The sequence below is a fragment of the Emys orbicularis genome, chromosome 1 (assembly GCF_028017835.1).
Source record: "Emys orbicularis isolate rEmyOrb1 chromosome 1, rEmyOrb1.hap1, whole genome shotgun sequence".
Classification (NCBI taxonomy): Eukaryota; Metazoa; Chordata; order Testudines; family Emydidae; genus Emys; species Emys orbicularis.
This window is the reverse complement of record NC_088683.1, coordinates 163,852,953-163,866,888: the sequence shown is the minus strand read 5'-3', so window position 1 is coordinate 163,866,888 and position 13,936 is coordinate 163,852,953. Positions and strand designations below refer to the sequence as shown.

At 50.5% G+C, this 13,936-nt stretch overlaps 1 protein-coding gene across 1 annotated transcript in view; it reads left to right on the top strand.

Annotated features, from left to right (window-relative positions):
- The first annotated feature begins 6,418 nt into the window (after nt 1-6,418).
- BOC (BOC cell adhesion associated, oncogene regulated) overlaps nt 6,419-13,936 on the top strand; it is a 38,031-nt gene continuing 30,513 nt past the window's right edge. Inside the window, exons 1-2 of the mRNA XM_065415004.1 lie at nt 6,419-6,503; nt 7,771-8,049. Of these exons, the coding sequence (XP_065271076.1) occupies nt 6,419-6,503; nt 7,771-8,049 (364 nt within the window). The remainder of the gene's footprint in view (nt 6,504-7,770; nt 8,050-13,936) is intronic.

Below are 13,936 nucleotides of genomic sequence, written 5' to 3'. Positions count from 1 at the left end.
AATAACAGTAATACTTGGCACTGCTGTTGCACCTTTTCTCAGAACTAAAAGCACTTTAAGAAGGTGGTGGTATCCCTATTTTACAGATGTGGAAACTGAGGCACAGACAGGCACAGTCCCTTGACTAAGGCCACCGAATGAGGCAATGGCAGGGGAACAGAACCAAAGCATCTTCACTCCCAGTCCTATGCTCTAGTCACTGAATCACAAGGCCAGCCCATGCTAATCCAGTCCATAGCCCAAGAGATGTGGGGGAAAGAGGGTTGTCCAGAGAACAGGGTACACTCTCCTGGGCTTCAGCATTCTTCCTCCCGGTCTGTTCTGGCTTTTCATTTTTCCTTCCTCACAGGCCATTCCCACTCTCCTGGAGCTGTAAAGGGCATGTTGATGCCCAAGGGTAGAAAGGGGCTGTTTTCCATTTGGGACCCTCATAAATTACAGGCAGTGTGGTAGTAACAGGAATTGTTTGGCTGGCCCTCATTAAGCAGGAGGGGGCCTAGGTCTGTGGGCAGCATTTCCTCAGTAAAACCTTCAGCTTCTAATCAGCCAACACTTCTGTTGCTGCCTGTGTTTAATGCAAAGCGTGCTTGCTCTCGCTCCATCTCCTCCTCACATCTCTCTTCTGTCTCCTACTCTCTTCTCTCCCCTCCCGACCTCATTCTCTCTTGCCCCCTGCCCCCATCCACTCCACCCCCTAGTGCAGTGTGTGTGGCAGGGAACTAGGCTGACAGCTTTTTCACCCCACACATCTGATGCAGCCCTTGTTAATCTCACTATGCTAATGGCCCAGTTCTTTGATTTACTGGGCTGTCTGAAAGGGACTTGGTACCTTCACTGCACTGACAGGAAATTGTTATTTTAACCTGACAGGAAATAATTAAAAAAAGAAAGAAAGAAAATGGTCTCTTTTTTTTTTTTTTGGCTGTCAAAGACCTCCCCCCCACCATGACTTTAACCCTTTCTTTCCCAGAACAGTGGTGAGTGTGAGGTTTTGATAGTGTAGGGCTCACATCTTGATGCAAGGGAAAGGGGTGTTTCTCAGTGTAGCTCCCTTCAGGGGAGGAGAAGAGGAAGTTAGGGACATTTTGAGTAAGGTCCCACTACACATTTGGGTAGAAAGATGGAAATCGTTCCCGTGGGACTGCAGTCCTACCAGCGCCTAATGGCAGGGGAAGCACGTACTAGGCATGCAATCGGAATCTAGCTGGGAGACGGGGACATTTCACAAATCGGGGATTGAGCCAGGTTGGTTACAGGAACGCTATTGAGATAGAAATCAGTCTACTTACTTGCCTGTGTTACTGCCACCACCTTAGGACCAGAATTTTCATTTGATATGTTGGGAGCTGAGCGCTTTCAACAATCTGGCTCTGATTGTGCGTGCGACTGAGCATATGAAAATCAGGCTCTGGATATTAACTTCTTTCCATTTTAATTATTTCTTTCATTTTTCCCCATTTATGCTGGCTGTTTACTTTTTGCACTTGGCTCCCAGCTATGAAAGGAAAGGTCGTTATTTAATGCCAGGACTCTGGCTGGGGGCTTGGGGAAGTACCAAACCCTTACTGTGTTAAATGTCCTGTTCTTCTCATTCCGCCTACAGCACCATTTAATTGATCAAGTGCCAAATGAATGGATCAGTCTCCATTTTCTGCCACCTGTTGCCCTTCACCTTTCTGCCAATGTTGGCAATCAGTTTTGTAATTGTGTGCGCATGGATGGTCCTAGCTGGGAAGGGTGCATTGCACATATCTGCTTGTTGCCTCAGTGCAAAGCCTCTGGCAAGGGGTTTATGGAGGCCTGCAGGGAGGTTCTTCCCCCAAGCACATACTCCAAGAAGCACCCCTTTTTTCCTTCCAGTATTCATTCCTCTCTCTGCCAAAGCTGTCCACATGGACAGTGAACTGAGCTAGTCTGTTTCACTCGCTGTAGGCTTCCAGCACTGCAGGGGAAAACTTAAATCCGACCCGCCAAAATTGTATTGATTGTTTTGTTTTAATTTCCTGAAAACATTTCTGTTCTTGTTAGATCTTATAAAACAACAACCCACATTTTAGGCCTAAGCTACCTGATGATCTTGTCTACACTAGTATAATTAGTACCTGTACTTTAGCAACTGCCAGCAATAGCACAGCTGCATCATTGGTGACAGAGGCATAAGCACTTGCCTAGAAGGGGCTCAGGCATTTTTATTGCCGTGCTCTGAGCAGGTTTGGAGATAGCACCTCCTTAGTCCTGTCTACACTAGGGGTTTGGCGTCAGTACAGCAGCAATGTTGTTTGCATTTATTGACATAAGGATATTAATTTTGCTAGTGTAGACACACCTTAAGGCACTAATTACAGGTTTACAGTGCAACAGTTGCGTGGGTGAGTAGGTGATACTCTTGGCAGGAGGAGTCACTGGACAAGTTGTTACTCCTTGGCTGTGGGGGCATGGGAGGATAAGGAGGATGGGAAATAAAGTCAGTATCATTTTCTAACTAGTATCCTATGGAGCTTCCCATGTGTAATGGTATTAGGTCTTATATCCTCTGTATGATGCAGTCACTAAAGAGTGACTTTACCTCATCTCTCTGTGGTATCTGCAAAGCACCTATCACTGTGGTATCATATTGTACATATCAATTTATTATGCAGGTCTTCATTAGATTCTTTCGGTGTCTCTCCCCAATCTGAGGCTGGCATTTGCTTTTTCCCTACCTTCTCTCATTCCTCTTCCCTCTTGCCATTTTCATCTGCCTCAATTACTTATTCTGTGTAGGTTCTTATATGGCCCTCACTGCTGTAGTAGCTGAACATCTCCACAGTCAGGATTGCATTTATCTTCACAACCCCCCTCTGAGGTAGGGAGTGCCATTACCTCCATTGTACAGATGGTGAAATGGGGCTGAGAGAAACTAAGTGATTTGCCCAAGACCACTCAGGAAATCTGTGACAGAACAGGGAATTGAACCTGTGGGCTACTAGCTACTGGATGCCCTTGCTACTGTATCATCCTTCCTTTCTCAGCTTCATTGTACGCTGACCATGGTATAGAAATGGGATTTACATCTTGGTGTAAATTCTGGCCAGCTTGTCTCTGTCTGCACTCCTCTGGGAAGGGGCTGCATAGCTGGCATGGAGAATCCAGAGGCCATAGAGAATCCCCACATTGCTAGGGACTGAACCTGGCCTCTTCTGCTGCATTATCACGTGGAGCTGAGAGTCTTTGAGCATCACTATAGTGAGGTAGTCCCTGAGGCAGGCCTTAGCTCATGTATGTCTTGGTAGATTAGGACCAAGGCTTTCAGTTCAACCTGGAAGTGAAGAGAGTGCCAGCAAAGCAAGTGGAGCGCTGAAGTGAAGTGCTCACAATGACCGTGCTAAATGGGTGGTAGCTTCTGTGTGACGGTCATGCTCACACCCAGGTAAAGAAAGATGTAATTGTCTTTCCTGGAGGTAACAAAGGCCTGGATCACAGCGGTATGGTCCTTGTTGGACAGAGAAGGGCACAATCTCCTGACCAGCCTGGCATATCCTCCCCACCACTGCAATCTGCGGGTGATCACACGTATTAAATAGATCTCAGAACTGTAGCTGGCAATTTCCTGAGGTTTCAGATAATGAAGTCCTTTGATAAAATAAAAGTGAGTGGGAATTTGTGTAATAGTTGAAGGGCTTAAATCTGCCATGAGCAACTTGAGGGCAATGTGAACACACCCACTTGGGCTGGTCTGGCAGTGTGTCCTGTGTAGACCGGAGCTTCTCAACCTTTTTGATACCAGGGACTGGTTTGCTGCCTTCCTAAAGTGTGTCAGAGAGATCTGAGGGACTGGCGCTGGACCACAGACAGGTCATTGAGAAACACTGCTGTAGAGGACATTGTGGGACAGACAAAGTGAGCATGTTATTATATAGATACTGATAAGTAAGGGGCCTGATTCTAATTTATGCTAAGCCTTCTTCACACAAATCTGGTAGTGTAAACAAGCCTGAAAGTGGGTGTAAATTATTTTCAATAGAAATGTATTATAGTTACATCTACTTTGAGGACTCTTTATATTGCGGGAGTGACAAAAAGGAACCGTAGCGAAAATGAGAATCTGGCCTGATCTATTTATACACCAAATTAATTCAGAGTGATCCCATAGCACGCTACACTCTATCACTACACCCACTTCGGAAAAGCAGCCACTCTGAGGTGGAATGTGGCAGCTGTTTAACAACACACCTCAACACTGCACAATAGTTTAAGATAGGAATTGAAAAAGAATGTCATCTACCCATGGAACTCATCCAGTTGGAAGGCATCCATATATTCCATTTGCTATGTATTTATTTATGATGTGTGAACTGGAGGGAGGAAGCCTGGATTGGCTTGTAGAGGTTGAATTCATCAATGGCAAGATCTGCAGAAAAGCCCTTTCTTTTGAATTGCCTGAAGGATACCTTCTATCTCAGCCCTTACCCACTTCGCAACCCCCTCCCACAAAGCATGGCATACACAAATACACACCCAGCATTTCTTGGCCTGTAAGCACCCTGGAGCGTGAAATCTTCAGTCCTAGCTCAGGAACCCCCTCTGTTAGAGATCTAATGTTGCCAGGCCTCATGCCTGAAGCATTCATGGTATAATTTTCTTTTCTTTTCCCTTTAATTGAAATGGACATGCCACATGTGTGTGCTAAGCTCAGCATAGGCTGCAGGAGTGATGACTGTGGTGTAAAAGCCTAGGGAGATAGCACTGCTTTGCAGAATCCAGATACCAGGAGGATGCCAGTAGCAATTCGCCAGCTGATAATACGGCTCTTCCGGTGGCAAAAAAATTTAGATTTCTTTGGTACTAATCGTCTCCCTTGTTGGCCTCCATGGTCTAGTCTGTCTTTGGCTTCTCCTCTGACACTACAAACAAGGGGACCAGCCAGCCAGCTGGTGCCAGTAATTAACACTTCTAAGCAGCACGGTCCAGCTGGCGATTTCCTGTGCTAAGTGCTACAATTAGTACTCAAACCCCTTGCACATATCCCCACATCATACAGGAGGAATGTCTCCTTTCTTTAAATCCTTTGCCTTTGGTTGCAGGTGATCCTGGTTTGACATGCAAGGTTTCCCTGAGCAGAGCTGGGTGGAATGCTGTTGGCAACAAAACCCTGGAGCCACCCTACACTGCTTATTTATTGGGGGTTCATTCCAAATTCAGATTAGGTTCATCACAAGGGTGTCTGAAATTTGTGACTCTTGCAAGCAGTGCTGTGATGTTCTGAATCCAAATCACGTGACGTTCGCTGGGATGCAAACCTAGCCAGCACTCCGAGCTGTTTGGCCCAACTTTTCTCCTTTCAGTGTTGGATTCCTTCAAACCTGAAATGTGCATCAAGTGGGGAAATCTCTATGAATTGGAGCTGGAGACATAGATCCAGGGATGACATAACAATTTCTCCTTGTAGCCTGTGATAAATGCCGTTTCCAAAGAGCATGTGTGGGCCCCTTCGCTGCTTTTCCCAGCATTTAAACCAAAATGCTGTCTTATAACCACAGCCACGGAGAGAGGCAACAGCATTTGGCAAACAAACTTCTTAAGCGGCACTTAGCTGGCAATGTTTGCTTTGCTCCTGAAAGAGGTATCTTGTACACTGATAGCCTAGCACAGTGTTCAGTGGGTGTCATTTGACCTGGGGTGTGTGTAGACTTCTACAGGGAGCTGAGGATGTGTCCTCCCTTGGGAGATTTTGTATATACCTGAGACTTGATGCAATGGGTGACCAGCTGTGACTTTGGACCGGTCACTTAGGGCCAGGCTTACGGAAGTGCTGAACATACACTATTGCAGTTGAAGTCGATGGGAGCTGCTGATCAGTATACTTCTGAAAATTATACCCTTAACCTCCCTGTGCCAGAGTTTTTCTCTCTCTCTCTCTCTCTCTCTCTCTAGGAAACAAGGGTGATAATACCCAGGGCTTTTGTGAAGCTTCATTAAAGTTTGTATAGTGCTTTGAGTGACTCCTCTGGTGGAAAGTGCTAGAGAAGTGTGGTTATTCGTATGCCCCTTATGCTACTACTGCTCCCCTAAGGAGGTTAGGTGGTACTGGAGCAGCGCAGGGCATTAGCTTGCACCCTTCGTCCTGTAAAGAGTGCCTGTAGGGAGGCAGTGAAACCAGAGGTGCCTACGGTATCCTCCACTTCCCAGGGTGGGGAGTTGGAGAAGGAGGCACCACACATATACCTACCTCTGTCCACCCTCTCGGGCCTTCAGTCTCAGCCATCACTGGGGCTTGTGGGCTCCTCTCTATAGAGATTGGGGAGGGCTGGTTGAGGAAAAAGCATCTGAGAATCATGTTTGATCATCTCCCTCCTGTCATCCGCAGGAAGCCACAGGCCCTGAGGCGGCTTATGGGAGCCCCGCCTAGGTCCTTCTGCCCCAGGCTGCGCTGCATGGGATGACAATGACCCCGGGAAGGAAGAGACCAATGGCTGCCGTCGCCTGCCTGATCCTAGCAGCTGCTGGCTGCTTTGCTAATTTGGGTGAGTTTTACTCCTTACCCATTTTTATACTCTGCCTTGAAATAATCGCAGGCCCTTAAGGTCTCCAAGGAATGGACCCTGCTTCCATCTCAAAGGGATCAGCCCCACCCCGTCCTAACGGGACATTCTCCCCCCATCCCACCCCACACACAGGCTGCAGGAGGCGTTATTGACCCCACTGCTTCATTAACCTTACGGACAGCGCCCACCGCTGAAGGGGATCCCCCTTCTGCTCACCTGGTCGAACAATCCATTCCCATTTTGGGGTGATTATAGTATCCACAGTCCAGATAGCCACTCCCACACAACCTGCTCCTTCTTGCCATTCCTTGATGGTCGGTGGCAGTGGAGAAGCATGTCACAGGGGCTGGGGAGGGTCTCCAGCACTCAAGAAGTTGTGTGACAAGTGAGAGCTCCAGGCTGCCTTTCCTTCTGGAAACCTGCCCCAGTGCAGGGGAGGGTTCAGAAAGGACCCTTGAGATCAGTGGGCTCCAGTTGTGCACTTGCCGAATGCGCAGTACACAGCAGATTCCTGCTGCCTGACCACTTACTGCCAGCATAGGATCCAGCAAAAAGGAGATAAACCATGCGGTTCAGTGTACTGCCCACAGCTCAAGCCACATCAAAATGAGCCCAGGAGAGGGATCAGGAGTTGCATGTCTGTAGCTGAGCCAGGGTGAGTGGCTGTCCACAGGGGACAGCATGTTTCGTGAGCAGGCAAAATTTTCGTGGCTCTGGCCCCAGTGTAGTCTTTAATCTACCTTTGCTCCAATGCCTGGACAAGCCTAGCCTGCCTCCTGCACGCTTTGAACACCCAGTTCCTCTGTGTCCTTCTCCTGGAAGCTAAGCCGCTCTCTAGGAGCTCAGGTTTTTCAAGTAGTCTGTTATCCCTAAGCAGAAGAGCTTCTCCGTCTCATTCTTAGCCACTGCAGCAGCCTCAGTAGTGACTAGAGATGGGGGTCTGAACCAGAACTCTGAATAACCCAGAGGCTTTGAGAGCAGAATTATGGCCCCAGCTTTATGATGGACCAAACCAAACCCCTGGATCAAAACACACACTTAAGCTTTGGGGTGTTCAAAATCCAGAGCTGGACTTTCCAGCTTGGATCTCTCTCTACTTGAGACCTAGTCATTGTACAGTTCCAAGACTTGCTCTGCGTGAGGAGAGTGGCACAGGGTGTGTAGTGTGACAGTGGAGGAGATCTCCCTCTGCTCTTCTCTGTGCTGATGCTCATGTGGATATCTTGTCCTCGCCCCCACCATGCAGGTGAATCTCTTCAGGTCACCGTCCAACCTGCTTCCACCGTCCAAAAGTATGGTGGCTTGGTGAGCCTTGGGTGTGTGGTAGAGCCCCCGAAAGTCAACGTTACCTGGAGGCTGAATGGGAAGGAGCTGGTGGGGTCGGATGTGGCGCTGGGGATCCACATTGAGCTGGGGAAGCTCATCATCATGGCTCTCAACAACCACACCGTGGGCCGGTACCAGTGCATCGCCCGCATGCCGGAGGGAGTTGTTGCCAGCGTCCCAGCCACAGTGACTTTAGCCAGTGAGTAGTTTTTTGTCTTCTCCCGTCCCCTACTCTGCATTTGATCCCTCTTATTGGTTGGGCCTCCATTTGGGGGACTGGCAGCCTCTGAGACACAGTGGGACAGGCTGATCCCATGGTGCCACCAGGCACCCCTGCTCATGCTGGGATCCCCAGTGTGATCCAAAGCTTCTGGAGTAGTCCCTTGGCCTGGGCTGTTTTGTAGCATCTTTGACACACAGGCCTGCCGTGTTCTACCTTAGCAATAGGCAAAGTGATCCTTGTACGTGATAGACTGCAAGCTCGTATCATGATACCTTCTAAGGGTAACTACATAAACCAATGAATAACGTAATATTTACCTGTACCTATGTCTGCACTTGAGATAGATTAAGTGATTTATATTTCTCCATCTGCCTGGTTCTCTTCCTGTGTCTCACGGTATCACTCTTAGGCTTTTCTAAGGCACCTAGGTATCCTCATGGCATCTGACTTCTCGGTTGAGACTATATCAACAAAAAAACTCCTGGAATCTCTCTCTCCACCCTGCAGTCGCAGGGTGAATATAGCTATGGGCTATGTTATAGGACACTGCAAGCCACATCACCTCTTGGACTGTGTAACTTACTGATCCGTGTGTGTTACATGTCACCACCTGTACCCGATCCACAGAGGAGGAGTCTGTTAAAGCTCTCACCTAAGGAGCTGTGCTCTTTAGCTCAAGTTGCGGTAGCCCTGCATTTTCAACAGGAGGTCCCCGGTTCAATTCCTAGCGTGTTGGCCGTCACAGCTGCACCATGGATCAGTGCTTTGGTTGGTCACATGGAAGGTTTCTCTTAAGCCCCCCTATTATGAAGCTCTCAAAAGCTGTCCCTTCTGGTGTCCTATGGAAGAGTTAAGATCACCCACAGAAGGAGGGGTAAAGGAGGAGAGAAAGGAAGGGGTGAGGTAAATAACCAATACAACCCCAACAAATGCTCAGGAGAACGGAAGAGAGGCCTTGGGATTGCCTCCTTCAGATTAAAAGGAAACTCTGCTATTCCAGGCCGGAGAGAGGAAGGGCTCAGAGGGGTGCTATTGTATTGTTTAAGAGAGGCGGTGCTTGCGTACAGCCAACAGGGGTGGGGGTCCGGGCTCTTCTTTGAGCTCCTCTCATGTTGTGGGGGAAGCAGATTCATTTATTGGGGGCATGGGGGGCATGATCATACTCGGATGCATTTTGTATCAAGGCTTGTCTCTCTAAGGGAGGCTTCGAGGTGCCCTTGTTCACACCCAGTGTCTAAAATTATGTTGGGGTGTGCTTTCCTTTCCAGAGGGCATTTCTGACTCACGTTGCTGCGTTATTTGTATGGAGGGTCGGGTCTTGTATCAGGGCTGGTTGGGTTGGGGAGACCTGAGATCACGGAGCCACGTTAATTTTGGTCCATGTGTCACGCTGTGGGGCTGCGCTAGTACCTCAGGGTATAGCTCCTCTCCGGGGGCTACCCTCATATTTGAGTGTGTCTTGTAGGAAAAAGATTCACAGACTCCAAGGCCAGAAAGGACCATTGTGACCATTTAGTCCGACCTCCTGCATAACACAGGCCAGAGAACTTCTCCCACATAATTCCCACAGCGGATCTTTTAGAATAACTTTGAAGCTTGATTTAAAAATTGGTCAGTGATGGAAATTCCCCAAAACGAACCCTGGTAAATGTTATGGGGGACACATCTCCGATGGGCGTTCTTGTTTCAGGCTGGGATCTACGCTCAGGTCAGAGAGTGTGTTGAGTTAGGGGTGCGTCTCGACTGGGGCAGCACACTCAGTTTGGGGTACACCCTGCGCAGGGGAGGCACTCATGTTGGTATCTTGAAGCCACCCCTACCCCCAAATGCACCTTGTATTGAGGTTAGGGTTGTCAGGTGTCCGGTTTTCCACCGGAACGCCCGGTCGAAAAGGGACCCTGGCGGTTCTGGTCAGCACTGCTGACCGGGCCGTTAAAAGTCCAGTTGGTGGCACTGCAGGGATAAGGCAGGCTAGTTCCTACCTGTCCTGGCACCGCGCTGTGCCCTGGAAGCGGCCAGCAGGTTCGGCTCCTAGGTGGGGGGGCCACGTGGCTCAGCGTGCTGCCCCTGCCCCGAGTACCGGCTCTGCAGTCCCATTGGCCGGGAACTGCAGCCAATGGGAGATGGGGGAGCCGTGGCTGCGGGCAAGAGAGGCACACAGAGCCCCCTGCCCTCCCCCCCCAACATAGGAGCCGGACCTGCTGGCCGTTTCTGGGGCTCAGCGCGGTGCCAGGACAGGTAGGGAGCCTGTCTTAGCCCCCGCTGCGCTGCTGACCGGGAGCCGCCCAAGGTAAGCCTGTGCCCCAACCCTGAGCCCCCGCCCCCAAACCTGGAGCCCCCTCCTGCATCTTAAACCCCTCATCCACGGCCCCAGCCCAGAGCCCGTACCACCTGCCTCAACCCGCAGCCCCCTCTTGCACGCCGAATCCCTTGGCCCCAGCCTGGAGCCCCCTCCTGCATCCCAAACCCTTCATCCCCGCCCCCTCCAGAGCCTGAACCCCCAGCCCAGAGCCCGTACCCCATCCCGAACCCCAACCCTGTGCCTCAACCCGCAGCCCCCTCCCACACTGCAAATTCCTCGGCTCCACCCCCTAGTTTGGAGCCCTTTTCTGTACCCCAACCCTCTCATCCCTGGCTCCACCCCAGAGCCCTCACCCGCTCCCACACCCCAACCCCCTGCCTCAACCTGCAGCCCCCTCCCGCACTCTAAATCCCTCGACCCCACCCCCTAGCCTGGAGCCCCCTCCTGCACCCCAATCCCCTGCCCCAGCCTAGTGAAAGTGAGTGAGGGTGGGGAGAGCAAGCCACTGAGGGAGGAGGAATGTAGTGAGTGGGGGGCGGGGCCTTGTGGAAGGGGCGGGGCTAGGGTGTTCAGTTTTGTGCGATTAGAAAGTCGGCAACCCTAACTGAGGTGGGGACATGGTCTTCTTGAGATGCTGACGCTGGGGGGAGGGGCGTTCAGAGGTAACACTTGTGACAGGGCGTGTCTATGAGGAGATTGCCATTATCCGTAATACCCAATGGACAGAGCTCCTTCGTAAACTCCCTCAGTTGGTCCTGGGAGGAGGCAGGGAGGTTGCTGGGGAAGGGGATATGTCTAAGAAATTGAAGGAGAGAAGATGTTTGTGCAAAACGGGGGCCGGCTTTGTGTTAAAGCCAAGAACTATTGGCTTGTCATCAAGACATTAATCAGAAGTGAAATGTTTAGGCCGGGCTGGGTAGGAGGAGAAGGAGCGGGAGAGTGGAGTGGAACAGCAGCTCTTGCTCTTGGAGGCTGGGTGGGAGGGGGCTGTCATTGGGTTGAAGCCATCGGGGGATTTGGCCTGGGCTTTGCACTTAGATTAAGTTTTGGAGAACACATTCCAGAGCAGAATGGGGGCTGTGTTTTGCCGGTGGGCTGGCCCAGGAGGGAAGCGGAGAGGTGGATGGGATTACCAAGGGCATGGTTTGTATTTAGGAGAACAGTGCACGCACGCTCCTTAGTACGGTTGTTTGCTTTCAGGCCTTTCTTAAATGTCGTTGCTTGGACAAAGGCATCGTTGTTCAGTTTACCTGGGTGCTGCCTTCCCCCTCCGGCTCTGGTGACTGAGGGGAGACAGGCATCCTTTGCCGAGGCTGTGATCGAGCTGCTAGTGTGCAGGAAGTCCCCACCAGCCTCCCTGAGACAGACTCCAGCTATAACCACGTCCAGTACTGTAGTGGGGCCCCAGAAGTTGGCCTGGTGTTGATTCAGGCCCATGTATACTCCATCCCTGCCCTCACCCCCACCAAGCCAGAGAGAACTTGGGGTGAATTGTTATGCCTGGGGCTTCCAGTTAGCACAGGCCTGCCAGTATGACTGAATATTAATAACAGCAGTTACCAGGCCTGACACGAGGTGTAGAGATCAGGTAGATAAATGGTCCTTGGCCTGAGCCACTGAGCTGGAATCAGGGAAGGGGGAGGATGAGTGAGACCTCCCCATCGCCACAAGTGTCTTGCCACTGAGCGGAGCTAGGAGGATCAGATGAGTTGCAGAAGGAGGGTGAGGGCTTAATGGGCTTTGTTCCCACCAATAGGGGGATGGTTATTAATGCCACTGAATGGGGCTTGTGAACTGATGAAGGTGGGTTAAATAAGTGAGAGACAGTAACCCATTGTGGAGCCCTCTGTGCTTCATGGCTTGTCCCCTGAGAACTTATGTCTTCTTCCCATACCATCGAGTTTCAGCGCCGTGCAGGGAAGCTGCTGGGCCTGCTGGATCACTCTCTGGGGCATCTGGCATTGGCCACTGTCGGAAGACAGGATACTGGGCTACATGGACCTTTGGTCTGGCCCAGTATGGCCGTTCTTATGTTCTTATCATCTTGGCACATGGCTAAGTGGGCAGCTCCCACCACGATCCCTGCTGTCTTTGGGCAGAGGGAGCCATGAGAATGGACAGAGTGAAACCCACTGGGGGGCAGAGAGAAGTGGGGAGCCCTGGAACAGATCCCACCTTGGGAAGAGCCCCGGATGGAAGGGGGAGAAGATGGAACTGAGGGTGGGACATGAAAGAGACAAGCAAGGAGCAGCACTTTTCGGGGTACGTGGCTGATTGGCACGCCTGAGCCGATCTCTGATCAGGCTAACTCAGAGGACTGATTGAGACTAGCAGTTAATTCCGGCAGTAGAGGTAAAGCTGGCTATAGTTTTATAGCCCCCAGGAAGGGAGAGATTTGTGAAGGGGATGGAGGTGGAGTTCTTAAAGCAACAGAACAAGGATCACTTCGCCAGTGTTCAGTTCAAGTCTTCAGACACGGTGCAGATGCTTTCTGGGTGTATGTGGCTGGGGTACTAGAAGGGTAACTTATTGGAACTGGAGTGATGCCCCCTTCTCTCCCCCCCCCCCCCCCCGCAAACACAAGCCCAGTGCATAGAACAGATGGTAATGACCTTGATCACTACCAGCCTAAGCTGCATTGGAATAGGACATCTAGAGAGGCTCCATATCCGATTCCCAGTCCCTTGGGCTGTTCCGGGTCCTAGCCCTTATGTTGAGAGTGATTGGAATCCAGGGCAGCCTAAATGGGGCGGTGCATGGTCACAGGGGCTGAAGGATGGAATGAGACTCTGTAAAGGCTGCCTGACTTTAAAATATATAGCACAGCGCTGGGTGTAGGAATATAGTCTGTTTCTTCTCTTTGCCATCACACCCAGCTCCCCTTCCAAGCCCCTTTTTCTTGTAGTCTCCTAAGAATGAAGTGCACTCTGCACTAAGTGGGTGTGACTCCCATGGAATGCTTTGGGAGGGACGACAACAGTGGTAAAAGTTACATGTTGCTGAAAATTAGTCATCAACAAAAGACTTTAAGCACATGTTGACTTTAAGCATGCAAGTAGCCCAGTGGAAGCCAATGGGATTGCTTGCACGCTTGAACTGAAACGTGCTTTGCTGGATGAGAGTGAGTGGATGGAAGTGGCAAAGGAATGGACCGTGCACTATTCAGCAGGCACACAAAATGAGCGTAACTTACACAAAAAGACTGATGAGGGGGATGTAGCAGGAAAAGCCACTAACACAAAGGTCAAAGACAGTACTGGTGTAAGCTGGAGCAGCTCGTGGGGACTTCAACTGGAGTTGCACCTATTCATGCCAGGGCTGAATTTGATCCCACTGAATACCAAATGGAGGCAAGTGACAATTACGTGCCTGTTGAATGCCCAATCAGTGCATGATGAGCTACTTTGCTACTTACATCCCTTTTCTTATCATCTTAGGAACTCTTGCCCCCCCCCCCCCCCGCCCTCCTCAGATAAGCACTTGTGGGAGGCGAGGAATATACTAAACTGGGTTTTCTCTTTGTCAAATCACCTGGTTGCAATGGAAGAGGAGACAGAGGAG